Genomic DNA, 16,504 nt, shown 5'->3' with positions numbered 1-16,504 from the left:
ACACCCCGCCAAGGGAACTTTTCAAAACAGGAGTCTGATCATGTCACACTCCTGCCTTAAACCTCTCAATGGCTTCCCATTTTTTAGGATTAAAAAAAAAAAAAACTTGCACTGCCCTAGGGCCCTGAATTATCTGGCTCGATGCCCATGTCTCCAGCTTCATCTCGTACCACTCCAGTCCCTCTGTACTCTAGGCACACCAACTTCGTTTTGGTTTCTAGAACAGAGACTTCACACATCCTCTTCCCTTTGCCCAGAATGCTCTTTCCCCTCCTGTCCTCCCTGCACCTTGCTGACTCCTATCTATCTAATCCGTCATCTCAATTCAAATGTCACTTCCCTCCATGGAGCCTCCTATAAGACATGCTAGAATAAATCCAGTCCGCATCTCTCCAGCCCCACCCTGCCATTATAGACTCTCGGGTACACTAAACATCTTCTTTATTGTTCTTATTACAGTCTTATTTTTGCATTTATGTGTGTGATTATTTGATTATTGTCCATTCTCCCCACTAGACCAGAAACTCCACGAAGGCAAGGACTAAGTCTTTTTTTGCTCATCATTGATCTGCAGCACCTAGAGGAAGACTTGGCACACAGTAGATACATAATTAATATCAGCAGGACTAATGAATCAGTGATTCTTGTATATAGGAAATTCACAAAACCAGGCCAGCTAGCATTTCTTCTTTTATTAAGGCTTCCAGGAAGCTAAGAATCATATTTAAAGCTTAATCACAGTAATCATATCAACTCTCTATAAATAACACATGTGAATCATCTCTTGTAATCTTGGTGTTCTATTCTTAGTTTATTGACCTGTAACATCGGTTTTGGCATAAGATGCTGTGTGTACGTGTGCCTGTGTGTGCAACACGCATGAGAACATATATATGGATACAAAAATAAATCAGTCCCTAAATGCAAGGTGTTGAGAAACTGATAAAAAAGAAGACCCCCCCTTTTTTTTTAAAGATTTATTTTTTTATTTTAGAGAAAGAGAGAGAGTGTGAGTGCACGCACAGGGGTGGAGGGAGAAAGAGAAAGAGAAAAAATCCTCAAGCCGACTCCCCACTGAGCGCAGAGCCCCACATGGGGCTCAATCCCAGGACCACTAGATCATGACCTGAGCTAAAATCGAGAGTCAGATGCTTAACCACCTGAGCCACCCGGTTTCACCCCTTGCCCCTTTTTTTAAGACCTCATCTTAACCAGTGGTGATGGTGAAGCTGGTGTTTTATCCATGTGTCATTTCCATCTTTTTTTCAGTTCTTTTTTTTTCTCAAGCTCTATCCCCAACATGGGGCTCCAAGATCAACAGTCGCATGCTCCACCAAATGAGCCCACCAGGCACAGACCCCCCATCGTCTCATATTGCAGACCTTTCATGGTGTGCGTGGTTCATCTGTGGACTATAAGGGCAGCGGGTAGAGACCTTGTTTCTCTAGATTCTGTACCACGTCTAGGGACTGTCGACTGATATCATTCAAACCACAGAACTCACTGTCTTTTTTAAAAACTTTTTTATTTATTTGTCAGAGAGAGAGAAAGCACAAGCAGGGGGAGCAGCAGGCAGAGGGAGAAGCAGGCTCCCGGCTGAGCAACGAGCCTGATGTGGGGCTTGATCCCAAGATCCTGGGATCATGTCCTGAGCCGAAGGCAGATGCTTAACCAACTGAGCCACCCAGGCATCCCTAAAAAAAAATTTTTTTTAAAAGATTTTATTTATTTGACAGAGAGAGAGAGAGATCACAAGTAGACAGAGCAGCAGGCAGAGAGAGGGGGGAAGCAGGCTCCCTGCTGAGCAGAGAGCCCCATGTGGGGCTCCATTCCAGGACCCTGAGATCATGGCCTAAGCCAAAGGCACAGGCTTTCACCCAGTGAGCCACCCAGGCGCCCCTAAAAAATCTTTTTAAAAGATTTTATATTTTTAAGTAGTCTCCACACCTAATGTGGGACTCGAACTCACAATGCCGAGACCAAGAGTTTTGCGCTCAGCCAACAGAGCCAGCCAGGCGCCCCTTGTCTTTTTATTTTATTTATTTATTTATTTATTTATTTATTTTTTAAAAGATTTTATTTATTTATCTTACAGACAGAGATCGCAAGTAGGCAGAGAGGCAGGTAGAGAGAGGAAGAAGCAGACTCCCTGCCGAGCAGAGAGCCCGATGCAGGGCTCGATCCCAGGACGCTGGGATCATGACCTGAGCCAAAGGCAGAGGCTTTAACCCACTGAGCCACCCAGGCGCCCTGCCCCTTGTCTTATTTTTTTATTTTTTTTTTTAATTTTATTTATTTATTTGAGAGAGAGAGATCACAAGTAGGCAGAGAAGCAGGCAGAGAGAGAGGAAGGGAAGCAGGCTCCCTGCTGAGCAGAGAGCCCGATGCGGGACTCGATCCCAGGACCCTGGGATCATGACCTGAGCTGAAGGCAGCGGCTTAACCCACTGAGCCACCCAGGCGCCCCGCCCCTTGTCTTTTTAAACCATTTTTTATTCTGTGAAATGTAACACACTTCAGAAGAGTTCCTAAAGCATATATAGCAAAAATCGGTATTTAGAAAGCAAATACCCCCGTGACCACCACCACGTTAAGAAATAAAGCCCTGGTATTTATTGTCTGTGGTGCGTGTTAGAGACTGCCTTATGGCACATTTGGTACTTACTACCTGACTTTTCGCGCACACAAAGTGAATCACCTCGGTGAGACATTTCCCTGAGAACAGAAATCATATGTTATATTTCTTTATCCCTCCCACGGTGCCTAGTGTGATGAGTGCCCTAGGTATGGTAGGTGGGCAATGCATTTTACAGGATTCTGCATCTTAGATGAACTCTGTGACTCCGGGAAGACCACCGAGGGCTTATTTTGGCAAATGAGAATTGTTGGAGGGAACACAAAATTGTATTGTTTGTCTAAATCTGTGAGTCCAGATCAGGGTAGAAGGATACTAGTTTATCACGATGTGGGCCATCAGCTCAGCCTTCTCTTGAGTTCTGGCTATTGCCCAATGTAGAAAGCCAGCCTAGAACTATTGGGGTAGCCTCCCAACCGGCCTTTGGGTCTCTCGTCTATGCCCTTGTTCAATCAGTGCTTCAGGTGGTGATTCAAGTGACCTGTGTGGACACAAATGTCACTGTGTCATGCCACTGCTCAATGACCATTCACGCGCCAGTTCTCCAGCAATGCCCCTGGGAGGCTTGTTACAAAGCTGCTCCCCCCCCCCCCCCCGCCCCGCCCCGCCCCGCCCCGCCCCCCGCCGCCACCCCTGTAGAGTCCGAGTCAGCAGGTCCAAGGTGGGGTCTAGGCCGCTGCCTCCATAAGAAGCACTGTGGGGGAGGGGCGCCTGGGGGGCTCAGTAGATTACGTGTTTGCCTTCGTTGCAGGTCATGGTCCCGGAGTCCTGGGATTGAGCCCCGCCATAACCGGCTTCCTGCTTGGCGGGGAGTCTGCTTTTCTCCCTCTCCCTCTGCTGCTCTCTCGCTCAGTCTCTCTCTCTCTCAAATAAATACATAAAATCTTTAAAAAAAAAAAGAAAGAAAACACTTTTCAAAAGAATACTTCTGCTAGCAGAAAATATGTCCACATTATGTGTGTGCAATATGAAATCATAGCCACAGGCACAGATGTCCATGAAAAAAACAAACTATTGAATTAAGCACGATCAATACTGGGATTGTCTGTTTAATATTCATTTGCTTCTTGTTCATTCATTTTGTTGCTCGCTAGCAGATAAGCAGGAGCATCTGTCAAAGATTTAGGGGAAATTAATGGTTAAAAAAAGTTAAAATAGAGAAATTTCTACCCATTATCTGATTTTTTTTTTCCACTCTGAGCATCCATCCATTTGCGGCGGGCATGTTTCCAGACTGAACAGGCCTTGTCCCTGGAGAGCACAACTTGAGAACCCTTACTCTGGAACATGAAGTCTAAACTCTTTGGCACGACCAATGCGATGCTGATCTGACCCCATCTTATCTTCCAGATTCATTTATAGCCACAGCACCCCTCACCTCCCCGGGGCCGAGACTTGGAATTCGCTGTCTTGTGATTTTACAAATACCATTCTTCTACTGCCTACCCCCCCTCAACCCCTGCCCTCTAGATGATCAGATGACCTACTACTCATTCTTCAAGACTCTATCCAATGACTCTCCTTTCAGGTGACTTTCTCCATCTCTCTGGGTCTCTATCTCCCCAAGGTCTTGCTCCGGACGGATGACATCACTGCTTGTTTGTGGCGCTATCTGCCAACCGGCCTGGGAGCTCCCTCCGGTCGCAGAAGGGATTCTCGTCACCCACCTTTTCTTGAGGTCTCTGGCTGATATGCAGCAGGGACTTGGGGCATATTTGTGGATTAAATGAGTACATTTGCAAAGGGAGTGAAGTTTATTTTTAGAATCTTCTAGCTCCCTACAGGGGCGCCATCTGTACCCTTTTTTGGCACCCCTTCCCCAACCCAACGGACTCTGTAACTTTATGCTGTCCATGTAGAAATCCACCAGGATCTGCCATCGTTCCTGGAGCCCAGGCTCCAAGCTTTTCCCTCGGTATCCTACCATACCTTACCAGTCCTGTGTCGCATCCCTCCGTGGGCTAGATTTCAGATAAACCGGTGGTTCTCACACTTCCGCGTTAAGTTCAAACCCCCGGGTTGCTGGGTCCCAGCCCTCTAGGGTCTGATTCAGTAGGTCTTGGGTGGGGGCTGGGAACTTGCATTTCTACTAACGTCCTAGGGGATGCTGCTAGACAAAGACCACATTTTCGAGAACCACTGGGATACATCAGGGCAAAACCAGGGGCGGCGGTTAATAAAGCACAAAGGAATCCTTACTTCGCCTTGACTCCACCCCTTCACTGAGTTTCTGATTCTGTTAGCACATCTGGATTTGTTTCATCCCAGATCATTTTCCCCTCTGCTTTGCTTTGTCCTCCTCTTCCAACTTCCTGATCTTTTCAGATTGTTCTGTAGCCCAACGCTACTATCCCTCCCTTCCTCCTTCCATAAAGCCACCATTTCAGGACAAAAGCTTTCCTGAGCTCTTAGCTCCATTTCATCGCCCTCTTTTCCCTCCCCGCTCAGTTTTAGCCACTCCCCTACCCCAGCAGGGACTGACCTTTCTAAAGCTTGGCTCTGATTAGGATCCACTCCCATCTAGCACGGTAGCCATTTCCCCTCCCCGGCAGTCTGGTTCCACAAACAACATTAGCATGCTAATGGCAGTCACCTGCTGGCCCTGGGAAACCGCTGAGTGCGCCAGGGCTCAAGGACAGTGGAAACACTGAAAACAGCACGTTTAAATGCTTCCGTTCATTCATTCACTCAACAAACATGGATTGGGCACTGGCCAGACACCACGCTGGGGCTGAGGGATCCCCCAGAACACATGGATCATGGTCATGGGTTCACAGCAGCGCCCCAGGGCCCACCATGCCTCTTCATGAAGCGGATCTTTTGCAGCACTCATCAAGGGGGACAGACATTCAAGAAGAAACTGACCCCTTGTGAGCCCTCTTGTCTCAGCCTTCCTGCTGTCGCTGTACCTGGGCAGGTAACCCAGGACCAAAGATTGGGAGACACCAACCCAGGGAGGGTCCGGACCTCTTTGTTGAAATAAACACTGTAATCCACGCCTCTCAGTGATCTGCCCACTGTATTGAGTGAGGCCGAGGTATGTAAAGCCCAGAACACAGTGAGCTGAAACCTCTCTGCACATACACATACCCACTCGGACACACACACACAAGCACACAACACTGGCACTCACACTTTTACACACATACCAACACACTGAAAATACACTCTGACATACACATCAACACAGACACACACATTGAAACAGACACACACCGGCAGACACACACCAACGAACACAAAAGGTGTAAATACAAGCCAACACACACACACACTGACACATGCTGAAACACACAGACCTGTAGCTGACACACACACTGACACATACAAATGCACACCTAGTCCCACGTCAATACCACCCCACAGCCCGTAGAAACCCGGGATGCCCAGGACCTAGCAAGGGCTTGAAGAAGCAGATCTCAGAGAAGGACCAAAGGGTTCCAGGAGACTTGAATTACACACTTGGTTCCAGTCTGGAGGTCCAGACTTTTGGAGGAGGGGGCCTCCCAGGTTCTGAGAGTCCCTAGGGACAGGCAGGTGGAGTGGATCACTTCGGCAGGGCACCAAGGATTTTGAGCTAAGATACCTCCTGGAAGGGCTGAAAGGTACCGAGCTTTGGGCAGCACTGAGTGCTAAGGTGGGGGATGGAGCGGGGGTGGGAGGGGAGAGCTGGTAGGGGGAAGTTAGGGCGCTGGGGGGTGGGCAGTACCCCAGAGAGCAGGAAGGATTCCAGGAAAGCCCAGCTGCACCAGGCCCTCCTCCTGGCTCTGCTGGGCTCCCCGATGCTCTGGGTATCAGTTCTCGCCTCTGGCTTCTAGATGCACCCCTCTGGTGCCGCCACCACCCAAGTCCCACGTCCTGATCATTTAGTGACCTTGGGCCCTTCTCTGTCCACCACAGCCATGCCTTTGCCAGAGAGGACCTGTCTCCCTCCCAGACACCCAGCCGGGAGGCGGGCAGTCACCTCTGACTCCCCGCCCCCATCCGGTCTGGGCACAGCCTTACAGCGGTTCCTCATATACAGCGCTGGTCCCGCCTGTTGCTGCCACCCCAATCCAGGGCTGGGCGCCTCCCCCAGGCCCTGCCCCAGCACCCTGGTGGGCCTCGGAGACTACAGCTGCCCCTGTTCCTTGCCATCACCATCTGCCCGAGGGCCCACGCTGTCTCCTGAACTCCCCTGTGCTGGTCCCTGGTTGTGCCAGGCTCCTCTCTTTTGTCCTCTCCTGGGTCTCTAGCGCAATGACCGGCACACAGGGGGCACCCTCAAGGGGGCACCCTCAATACTTGGCTCTTCACGGCTATGCTACCCCCCCCCACCTTGTGTCTCTTTCTTCTGGACCCGCCCCCTTCCCCCACCTCCCATTCCAATCCCCCGCCTCCCATTCCAATCCTCCGCCCCCTTGCTCAGGAAACGCTGAATTGGAAGCTTCCTGAGTGCCAGACCCCGAACTAGGCACTGGGGGTGCATTTTGTGGAGTCCCTGTTCTCAAGGGGCACACCGCACCTAGAGGGCTCCCTGACGCGGTGTGAGAAGCACTGTCCCCCAGGTGGAACCAAGTGCCAGGAAAGCACTTCACGTGGCCGCCCCATTTCTCTGCCTTCCCTCCTTCTCCCCAGGCCCGGGCTTCGGCATTGGCTCCCTTCTTCTCTCTCCCTGGTTCCTGTTTTTCTCCTTTTCCTCCCTCCTGCCTCCCCCTCAGCCGCTCCAGACTTTGGGCCGCTGTGGGACCACCTCCTCTATCCTATCCGGGCCACCTCGCTGTCCGGCTTTTGCTCATGGGTCTGCCTCCCCCTGAGGTCCCGGGTTCCACTTGGGGGTCTGGGCGCCTCTCCGAGACCAGGGCACCAGCCTTGCGGAGGAGTGGAGCGCAGTGTCCGCCAGCTAGGGCTTGGGGCACGCCAAGTCGGCTAGGGCTCGCGAGTCCTAGGGAGCCAGCAAGGGGCCACTCCCCAGGAGGGGTCGGGGGCGTCAGGGCTGGAGAGGAGGAGAGGTGCCGAGAGCGAGGGAGAGGGCCCGCGGCGGCGGCTGGCCAGGAGGAAAAGGAAAGCGGGCTGGCACAGCCTCTGCCTTCGGACGCTCTCCCTGCGCACCGCCGGCCGCCTTCTCCCGGGCTGAGCGAAGGTGAAGGGGAAATCCGGGAGGGACCGAGCCACCGGAGGCCGCTCCCCGTCACTCCCACATCCCGCTCGACAGAGCTGGGGGTCTTCATCCCCAAGCTCCTCCTCTGAGACTCCCTGGCGACCCAGGCACTAGAAGGGGGTCGTGGTCTGAACCCCCGCTCTCACGCTGAGCTTCTAGGGCTTGGTGGGGAGAGGAGTGAGGGGTCGGTCTGTATGAAGGACCCAGGAGTGGTGAGCTCGGCTCCACGAAATTACAGCCTACAGCGTCCGAGGCTTGGAAACCCCAGGGCAGAAGGGGACCTCGAGTCGGCGGGCCTCGGACTCCGCACGTCACAGATCAGTTGCGGGGCCGCAGTGCGGATCCCCCCAACTGCCCCCTCTATCTAAGATCCACTGTGGAGCGGCAGGTGCCGCAGCTGCCCCCTCCCGGGCCATGGGGGTGGGAGGAGGTGTAGAGGAGCCTCGCGTCTCCAGCCGCGGGCGCTCCCATCGGAGCACCCTGAGATCTCAGTGGAGAGGAAGAGGGGGTACAGGGGGCTGGGAGGAGGGGGAGGAGGACTGCAGAGCTCAGCCGCCGAGCTGTGCGCGGGAGGGGGAGGGGCAGGGGCTCCCTTCCAGTCTCCGGGGTCTGGGGACTCTGGGATGTAAGGCGAGAGCAGGGGGGTGTGACAATTCAGCAGAGGTCGGGACGTACCACGGAGCCAGTGGCGGGGGGGGCAGAGGACGTGGTCACCGAGGGGAACCCCCGCCCCCCTTCGCAAAGGCCTACAGCTGAGGTTGCAGGGAGAACTGGAACTGGGCTCGCTGTAGGGGGAAGCGGGGCGTGAAATCCGCCCCCTCCCCATACCCCACTTCCGAGGGGGTGGGCGATAGAGAGGAGGTCTGGGTTGGAGCGGCGGCGCGGGGGCCCCTCCCTCGCACCTCCCCCCACCGGACTTGGTCGCGCCCGAAGTGTAACACTTTCTCTTTGTCGGAGAAGCTCCGCTGTTTCTTGTGCTCTAGCTCTGGTGGCGGCGGCACCCGTGGCAGCCCTGGCGGACGCAGGAGCGATGGCAGCGACCGATATAGCTCGCCAGGTGGTGAGTGACCGGCTGGGGTGTCGGCGCCAGGGGCCGGGGGCCTGAGAAGGGCGGAGGAGACCTGGCCGCCGCCACGGCCGCGGCGAGGGCAGCGGGCAACATCCAGGAGTCAAGGCGCGGCAGGACTTCTGCTCCCGGGGTCCGCGGCTCACTCCCCCAGCCTGTCCCCGCGGGTGGCGGACGGATGAGGGGGCCTGGCGGAGGCTGCGGGCCGGCCGCTGAACTTGCATTGCCCTAGGGCTGCAGTGAGCGCCGCCGCCTCCCTCGCTGCAGCTGCCGCCGCGCCACTGGGGCGTTGCCGAATGAATGGCCGAACCAGCAGCGAAGCCCTCGAGGTCCCAGGCTCCCTGGTCTCGCTTCCTCCGGCCGTCGGGCCGCCCCCCTGCGCCCAGCACCCCCCTCCCCGGGACCCGGGCCTCCAGCGGAAGAGGGGCGCGGGGCTGGGGTGAGCCCGGGGCAGGAGGCGGTGAGTGGTGGTGGGGGGGGGCGGGGAGGTGACTGGCTGGGGTAGGGTTTCTCCATATGCATTACATATGTGACTGCGTCTGTGTGTGTGTATCACCGTATGCGTCCGAGTGCACGCGCGCGCACTCGTGCCTCCCGGGCAGGCGGCGGCGCCGGGGCTGTCTGTGACCCTAGATGAGTCCGCCTGTTTCTCTGTGGGCGCTCACCTCTGTGGCATGTGTCCTTGTGTCCCAACCCCTCTCTGCTTGTGCCGGGTGCCTCTGGGTCCCGTGTATGCGTGCGTGTGTGCGTGTGCGTGTGTGTGCAGCTCGCTGGTCTGGAGGGGGTGGCTGCGTCTTTTGGCATGTTTCTGGATACCTTGACCGGCGGTTTGCCAGCCTCTGGGGGTCTGCCTCGGGTGCGTGTTGCGCGTAACTGGGCTTGTATGCCAAAACCTGTGCAGCTGGCTTCTTTCTATGGGGACTCAGGAGAATAAGTGTGAGGCTTGCAAAAGCGGTGCCGTCTCATTTTGTTGGCAACAGACTCTGGGAAAACAAAAAACAAACAAACAAAACCTTCTTTTAAAGAACTGAAGTTTTCCAGCCTGGGATGTTCAGAGAAACCATAACTGAAGTGACCAGAGGCTCCATATTTGTTTGGTTTTTTTTTAGACCAGAAGTTTGGTTGTAAAGGGAGGGGGTGATTCCATTTGGGGGAACAGTGTAACCTTTCTCTTCCTCCGTGGTATCGGAGGTCTTCAGAAGCCCGCAGTTACCCTCATTCACTCTATGGTGAGGGAGAGTGAAGTAGGGTTAGGTGAATCCCATAACACCATATACTACTGGATGAAGATCTCCGAGCCACACACACACACAAAAGTTTTTAAACCTTGTGGCTTACTTATTTAGGGAAATAGTCTATGCACTGTAATTTCAGAGCCAAAAACCCCCAAAAAACAAAACAAAACAAAAAAAAAAAAACAAAAAAAGCCCCCAAACCTCTAGGTATTTGTTGTAATTGAAATTGATTCGTTTTTGTTTTCAAAATCTGAATCCAGAATCTGGTTGTATTTTCTCTACAGGATATATATGAATTTTTTCCACCCTCTTGTCTCTGTCTGGAAGGGCAGGATGATTTCTTCTGAACCTCCCCAACCCCTGCAGACCCCAGAACCAGATCTTTACATTGTCATGATGCAGGAGGACCAGGAGTAGGTAGACAGGGCTCTGTGATCATAGAATTTGATAGGATTCTCTTCTCTCTGAGATTGGCCCTGTCATATTTATTGCTGTGGCATTTTGAAGGTTCCCAGAGTGCTTTTCTGCTCCCTGTTACCTGCATTTTAGAGGTGGCTTAAGTAGAGGGATTAAGTCTCCTGGATTACACTTGCCCTGTCTTTAGTGACCAAAAAGGACGCTAATGATTTTTCTTGTCAGTTAATTAATTTGCATCGACCGATCCTTGCTCCCTCACCAGTCCCCCTTGCCTGGATTAGGATTGCAGGGCAGATGTCGTAATGGGGAGCATTCCAGAAGGTTGTGTTTCACCTCAGGCAGATTGAGGCAACCCAGAGGTCCCCTTTGTTTGGCGGATGGGGGGGTGGATGGGGGTGATTTAGGGCCTTTGGTTTGCTTTGCGTGGTTCCAGTTTGCTCTGGCTGGCCTTGCCCATACTGTATGATGAAGAAGATAATTGTAAGCCAGATTCCGAAGCTGAAAGAGCAGCCCAAGCACTTGAGACCTTGTTATCAGGATAAATGGGTTTCTGGGAAGACTGACGTCACTCTCCCTGCCCCCCCCCTCCAGTCTGTAAAGCTCTTGTTTATGTGTCATTTGTCTCTCTGCTCTCCTTTGTGTCTGTAAGAAGTTGTAATTCACCAGGGGAAGATGGAATTAACTCAGGAGACCTTGGGTGTCTGGTTGCTGCTTGTTTATTCCAAGGAACACGTATCCAGGGTTCGGGAAGAGAAGACTGGAGAATCAACTCAAGTGTGCCTAGCGTAGGAGTTCTTTTGAATGAGCTCTGAGACATGGAGCCATCCAAGCAGCACTCTGCTGTGTGCCTGACGGGGGAGGTGTTCTTTCCAGAATCAGTTGAAGGTCACCGTGGCTAGTTAGGTAACATCATTAGTGACTTAAAACAGGCCATGGAGTTGTTGGATAGGACCCTTCTCTGGGCATGCATGCTGCTTGGAAGTTCAGCTCTTGAGTACGCAATCCAATCCCGTCCCATCTGAACAAACACCACGAAGATTCTGCATGCCAAAACCGTTTCTCCATTGTGTCCACTCGTTGACTTTTCACCGATAAGTGTCCAGCACTGTGGCTAGCCCTGGTGAACTCGACCAAAAAAAAAAAAAGTAGCAGACATAATTCCTGGCTTTTATTTTTTTTAATTAATAATTTAAAAAATTTTTTTTAAATTTATTTATTTGACAGACAGAGATCTCAAGTAGGCAGAGAGGCAGGCAGAGAGAGAGCTGAGCAGAGAGCCCAATGCGGGGCTGAATCCCAGGACCCTGGGATCACAACCTGAGCCGAAGGCAGACGCTTTAACCCACTGAGCCACCCAGGCACCCTAAATTTTTTAAAATTTTTAAAAAATATTTTATTTATTTATTTGAGAGACAAGAGAGACAGAGATAGCGAGAGAGCATGAGTGGGGAGGAGAAGGAGAAGCAGAGTTCCTGCTGAGCAGGGAGCCAGATCTGGGATGATCCCAGGATCCTGGGATCACAGCTGGAGCCAAAAGCTGACACTTAATGGACTGAGCCACCTAGGCGCCCAGCTCCTGGTTTTTAAGCTTATGGTCTAAGCTTGGAGAGACAGATTGTGGACACTGTGAAATAACTAGAGAACTTTAGAAGATTCTTGGGCAGTCCCCACTCCCAGCCCCTACCTGTGAGGTGACTTGGGCTGCTATTAATATATACTCTTTAAGGGTACATGACTCGTCCAAGGTCACGTAGAAAGCCACAGCCCAGCAGGCCTCAGGGGCTACATCTTCTGGCTTTTTCATTGAGCTGTTTCTTTCAGTGTTGCATTTTTAGGTCCAGACTGTTAAGTGCTGGCCTGTAAAAGGAACAGCTCATTGAGTCTGGCTTGAACCAGTCCCACATGGTGGACAGTGATGCTGTCCTCCGGTGGCAGCCGGGGAATGGTCTTTCTCCCTAATGAAAGATTTTGCAGGGACTAACTCTGCCCTACCCGGGGACCTGCCTACAGCCTGGGAGACGCCTGCCTCTGCATTCTGGTCTTGCTACCAAATGGCATTTACCCTCCATTCCCCCTGGAAGCTCCCTGCCTCACTAAAAGGAATATTCTACTCTAAGCGGGGAGAGCAGAACTCCAGTATGTACCCATACCTCCACTGAGGACACAGCACAAAGGGAAATTTACATGGCTGGGGTGCCTGGGTGGCTCAGGAAGTTGAGCAGCCATCTCCTCCTATCAGCTCAGATCATGATCATCTCAGGGTCATGGGATCAAGTGCAGCATGGGGGAGGGCTCCGTGCTCAGCTGGGCATCTGCTTGAGATTCTCTCTCTGCCTCTGCCCTCCCCCCCTCCTGCTCGAACACTCCCGCACTCTCTCTCTCTCAAATAAGTAAATAAATCTTTAAACATAAAAAGAAAATTTGCACAGCCTCCAATATAAAAAATCATTGAATCTAAACCAAGCTGATCTAAACCATTGCTAATCATGGTACTATATTCTGACTTTTCTGTGTTTGAGACTTTTCTAAAGAAAAAGCTGGGGGGACGGGGCACCCAGGTGGCTCAGTGGATTAAAGCCTCTGCCTTCAGCTCAGGTCCTGACAAGCGGGGCAGCATTCGGCTCACTGCCCAGCAGGGAGCCTGCTTCCCTCCCTCTCTCTCTGCCTGCCTCTAGGCCTACTTGTAATCTCTGTCTGTCAAATAAATAAATAAAATATTTTAAAAAAAAGAAAAAAAAAAGCTGGGGGAGGCAGGAAATGACAATGTTCCGTCCCCCCAAAGGCATACCGTCCCTTCCCTCAGGGAGTTTACTATCTAGTAGTGGAGGCAGACTTAAATAACTATATAATTATCATCGTGATCAGTGCTACACAGCTCAGCTGTGGCCTGCTGTAAGAATTCATTACCAGCGGACCCAATCCAGCCTCCAGTGCGGGCGGTGGGTGACAGGAAAGGACTCCTGAGGGCTTTGGCTAAGAAAGGGGGTGGGTGTGAAGATGGGTGAGCTCTCACTCTGCTCCTGGCCTGAGAGCATTTCATTTGTTCATTCATGCACTTCTCTTCTGATTCATTCCTTCAGTGCGTGTTGAGTGGCACGCACTCTGCCAGGCCCTGGGCCAGGTGCTGGGGTGTATCTGGTGCCCAAGGCACACAGGACCGTGCCCTCTGAGAGCCCCCCCCCCATGACAGGCAGGAATCAGCCCCGTTTCCTTTCATTTCCTAAATCCTGGAAATGTTGAGTGTTAGCAGTGTTCTTATTACAAAACTGCATTACAGCTGAGCAGTTTGTCTGTATAGTATAATGAGATTTTGATCTGCAGTCAGGTGCATAGCATTTACCTTGCGGAGCCTCTGCTGTAAATTTTCCGTTAATTGCTGGCTTTGTTACCCAGCACGGCCCCTCCTTTTGTGCGCTGTAAGGGAACACACCCGTTGCATGAGCCTGAGCAAAACTAATTAGGAAGATAAGTCCCCTGGAAAAAGGTATTCCAAAACCAGACAGGACTGATTTCTAGACTTGCCTGGGTTTCTGGATTATCAGAGCCATGGTTTTGTATTAGCACGAGCAACTGAGAAGGGCTTGTAAGTGGTGTGTACTCTTCGGACCACATTCAAGAAAGAGAAGGAGAAGAGAAAGCAAAGAGAATACCATGGATAAGTGGAACAGGTTTCTTTCAACGGTCTCTAAATGCTGTCATCTATATTTCCCGGACAAGTCTTCGTGTTTTCTTCTTTTATGGGTACAGGGAGACCAAGGGACTTAGTCCCAAGTGTGTGTTAGTGTTGTTCAGTGGCTGAAACAGTGAGACCCACACCGGATGACACAGATCCGTTCAAAACAACCAAACCTGCCCTTTTCGCGAAGTTTCTAAGAAATAAAAATCCTGCCAGACCCTAACTTCCCCCTCTCTTCACTGCATTCCTTCCCACCCCAGTGCACCCGTGGGGGGGGGTGTAGCTCAGAGAAGATTATCCTTGGATGCCTTGAAGATTCCGTGATGGTGAAAAGATTCTCCACTTCAATCCCAGATAGCGCAGTCATGGGTTACGTGTGGGTTTTCTTTTTTCTTTCTTCCCATATTGCTTTAAATAAAAATCTTGGAGCCACCAGCCGTGTAATGATGGATTATTTTAAGTAACAACTGGGGGGGGGGGAGGAGCCGAATAAATTAGAAACACAGACCCTTCCTCCTCGGTTTGGCAGGAGGAGGCTTCTGCTGCTGGGATTTGAAACCGTGGGTTTCTCCGCCGCCTGCAAGAGGAAGGAGGCCACATATGTGCTCAAGGAGGGTGAGAATTATGCCGCGTGCTCCTTGCTGGCCCGGGACTTGGGTCATCTGTTCCACTCACTTAAAGGTGACTGGGGAAAAGATTTGCAGGCCTTTTCCGGGGTGGGGAGGTGGGAGACAGGATCAGGGCTCAGGTTTCTCCTGGCAGGGCCCCCTGGAACCCCCTAATGAAGGCCCTGGGGTAACAGCCACAGATCTCTGCTTTCTGACCCTGATGAGGTGTGAGGCAGTGCCGAGTTTCCTTTCCCAGCGGAGGCCCCCGCTCTGAGCACCGGCGCGGAGGCAGGAACTGGGTTTTCTTAGATCCACTTTAAATGAGACCAGATGGAAGCAGAGGCAAATTCAGGCTCCCTAGAGGACAGCTGGGCATTCATCCAGAGGCCTGTGAGTAAACCTTTTTTTCTTTTTTTTTAAAGCAGATTAGAGATAACAGTGGCCAGAACACCTCAAAAACTCTGTTTAAAGAGCCCAGCCCGGAGGGAATCTGGCTTTATGTGGGAAAGGTGACCTGCTACCCACAGGAGTGGCCCCTGGCCTGAGATGGAACTGGCTTTTACCTAGAATCTGGCTAGTTGGGTTAGGTCGCCCTGGGGCTCAGCCTTAGTTAGGCCCAAATCAGACTGCCTCAGTTGCCCTCCATGGGCCAGACCCACCTTGGTGAACACACAGGGGTCCAGGTCATGATCCGTGACCCTTGTCCCTCTTGACTGTCCTTAAGCCACAAGCCCGATGCCCCCAGAACTTTTGCAGCTTGAAGGAATATACCTGCCAACTTGGAGTCAAGCTTTCCCACCTTAAAGCGGCCCTGCGCTCACCAGGGCGGGGAGCCCTGCACTGCTCCGCTCTCTGCCCCAAAACCCCTCCGTGACTCAGGCCAAGTCACTTCCTCTCTCTCAGACAGTTTCCCCTTTTGCAAAACGAGCGGGTTGGTGTAGATGAGCCTTCAGGGCTGCGACCAGCTCTAACGCTGTATGGTCCTCTGTTTCCTTGTTCTCCAGCTTAGTTTCTCTTAGGCTCTAGCCTGCTTCTACTTCTGTCCGAGGTGGCTGACTTGAACTCCACCTCTTCCCTGCTTTGATTCCTCGAGCGAGCAGGGTGGGGAGAGAGTTGAGGGAAAGGCAAGTCTGTGCTTTGAGCTCAGCCGGATCTCTGTAAGCGGAACAGAAACAGCGGTTCAGATGCTCTGCCCATAGGTGTAGTGAGCTATTGTCTTCCTATAAAGGTACATGACGGCTGAATTTCTGTCTATTTGAATCCCGTTTTAAATGCACTAGGAGAGCTGGCCATTTAATGGAATCCTGCTGCGAATCCTTTTATAGAATGAAAAGCCACTCAGGAACTGATCTGGTGTATTAAAATCCAGAGTTTCTTCTATTGGATTTGCCAAAAATGGGCCTTCTCCCTGCATGGTAAAGATGGTTTCCTTTGTGCTTCCCCAGGGTCCCCGAAGCTGCTTCCCCACTGAAAGGCCCAGGTGGGCAAGATTTCTCTCTCCTTGGAAAGCCACCCCCCCTTCCAAACATCTCTCTCCCAATTCAGGGCATTGCTACTCTTGTCAGTTTCCTCTTAGCCTGGCTTAATTGGCAGGAGGGAAATCCTGACATTTGCCGTGGGAGACACACTGGAGGGTTTTTTTTTTTTTTTAATAATCTCTGGGAACTTATCAGTGTTTTTGTGGTTCTTAGGGCCGATAATACAGTGGCGTCCACTCCCCCGACTGG

General features: G+C 52.1%; 1 protein-coding gene across 4 annotated transcripts in view; it reads left to right on the top strand.

The window, feature by feature from the left end:
• Nucleotides 1-8,690: 8,690 nt before the first annotated feature.
• LOC111157199 (septin 6) overlaps nt 8,691-16,504 on the top strand; it is a 60,076-nt gene continuing 52,262 nt past the window's right edge. For 2 of the 4 annotated variants that reach the window (XM_022518491.1, XM_022518489.1), the window contains exon 1: nt 8,691-8,835. In XM_022518491.1, the coding sequence (XP_022374199.1) occupies nt 8,806-8,835 (30 nt within the window). In that variant the 5' untranslated portion in view covers nt 8,691-8,805. Of the gene's footprint in view, nt 8,836-9,141; nt 9,302-14,698; nt 14,851-16,504 lie in introns of those variants that run through there. The other 2 variants (XM_022518488.1, XM_022518490.1) reach the window with 2 other exon arrangements.

The sequence above is a fragment of the Enhydra lutris genome, unplaced genomic scaffold, assembly GCF_002288905.1.
Source record: "Enhydra lutris kenyoni isolate GAN:26980312 unplaced genomic scaffold, ASM228890v2 scaffoldscaffold53, whole genome shotgun sequence".
NCBI lineage: Eukaryota > Metazoa > Chordata > Mammalia > Carnivora > Mustelidae > Enhydra > Enhydra lutris.
This window is presented reverse-complemented; position numbering and strand designations above follow the sequence as displayed.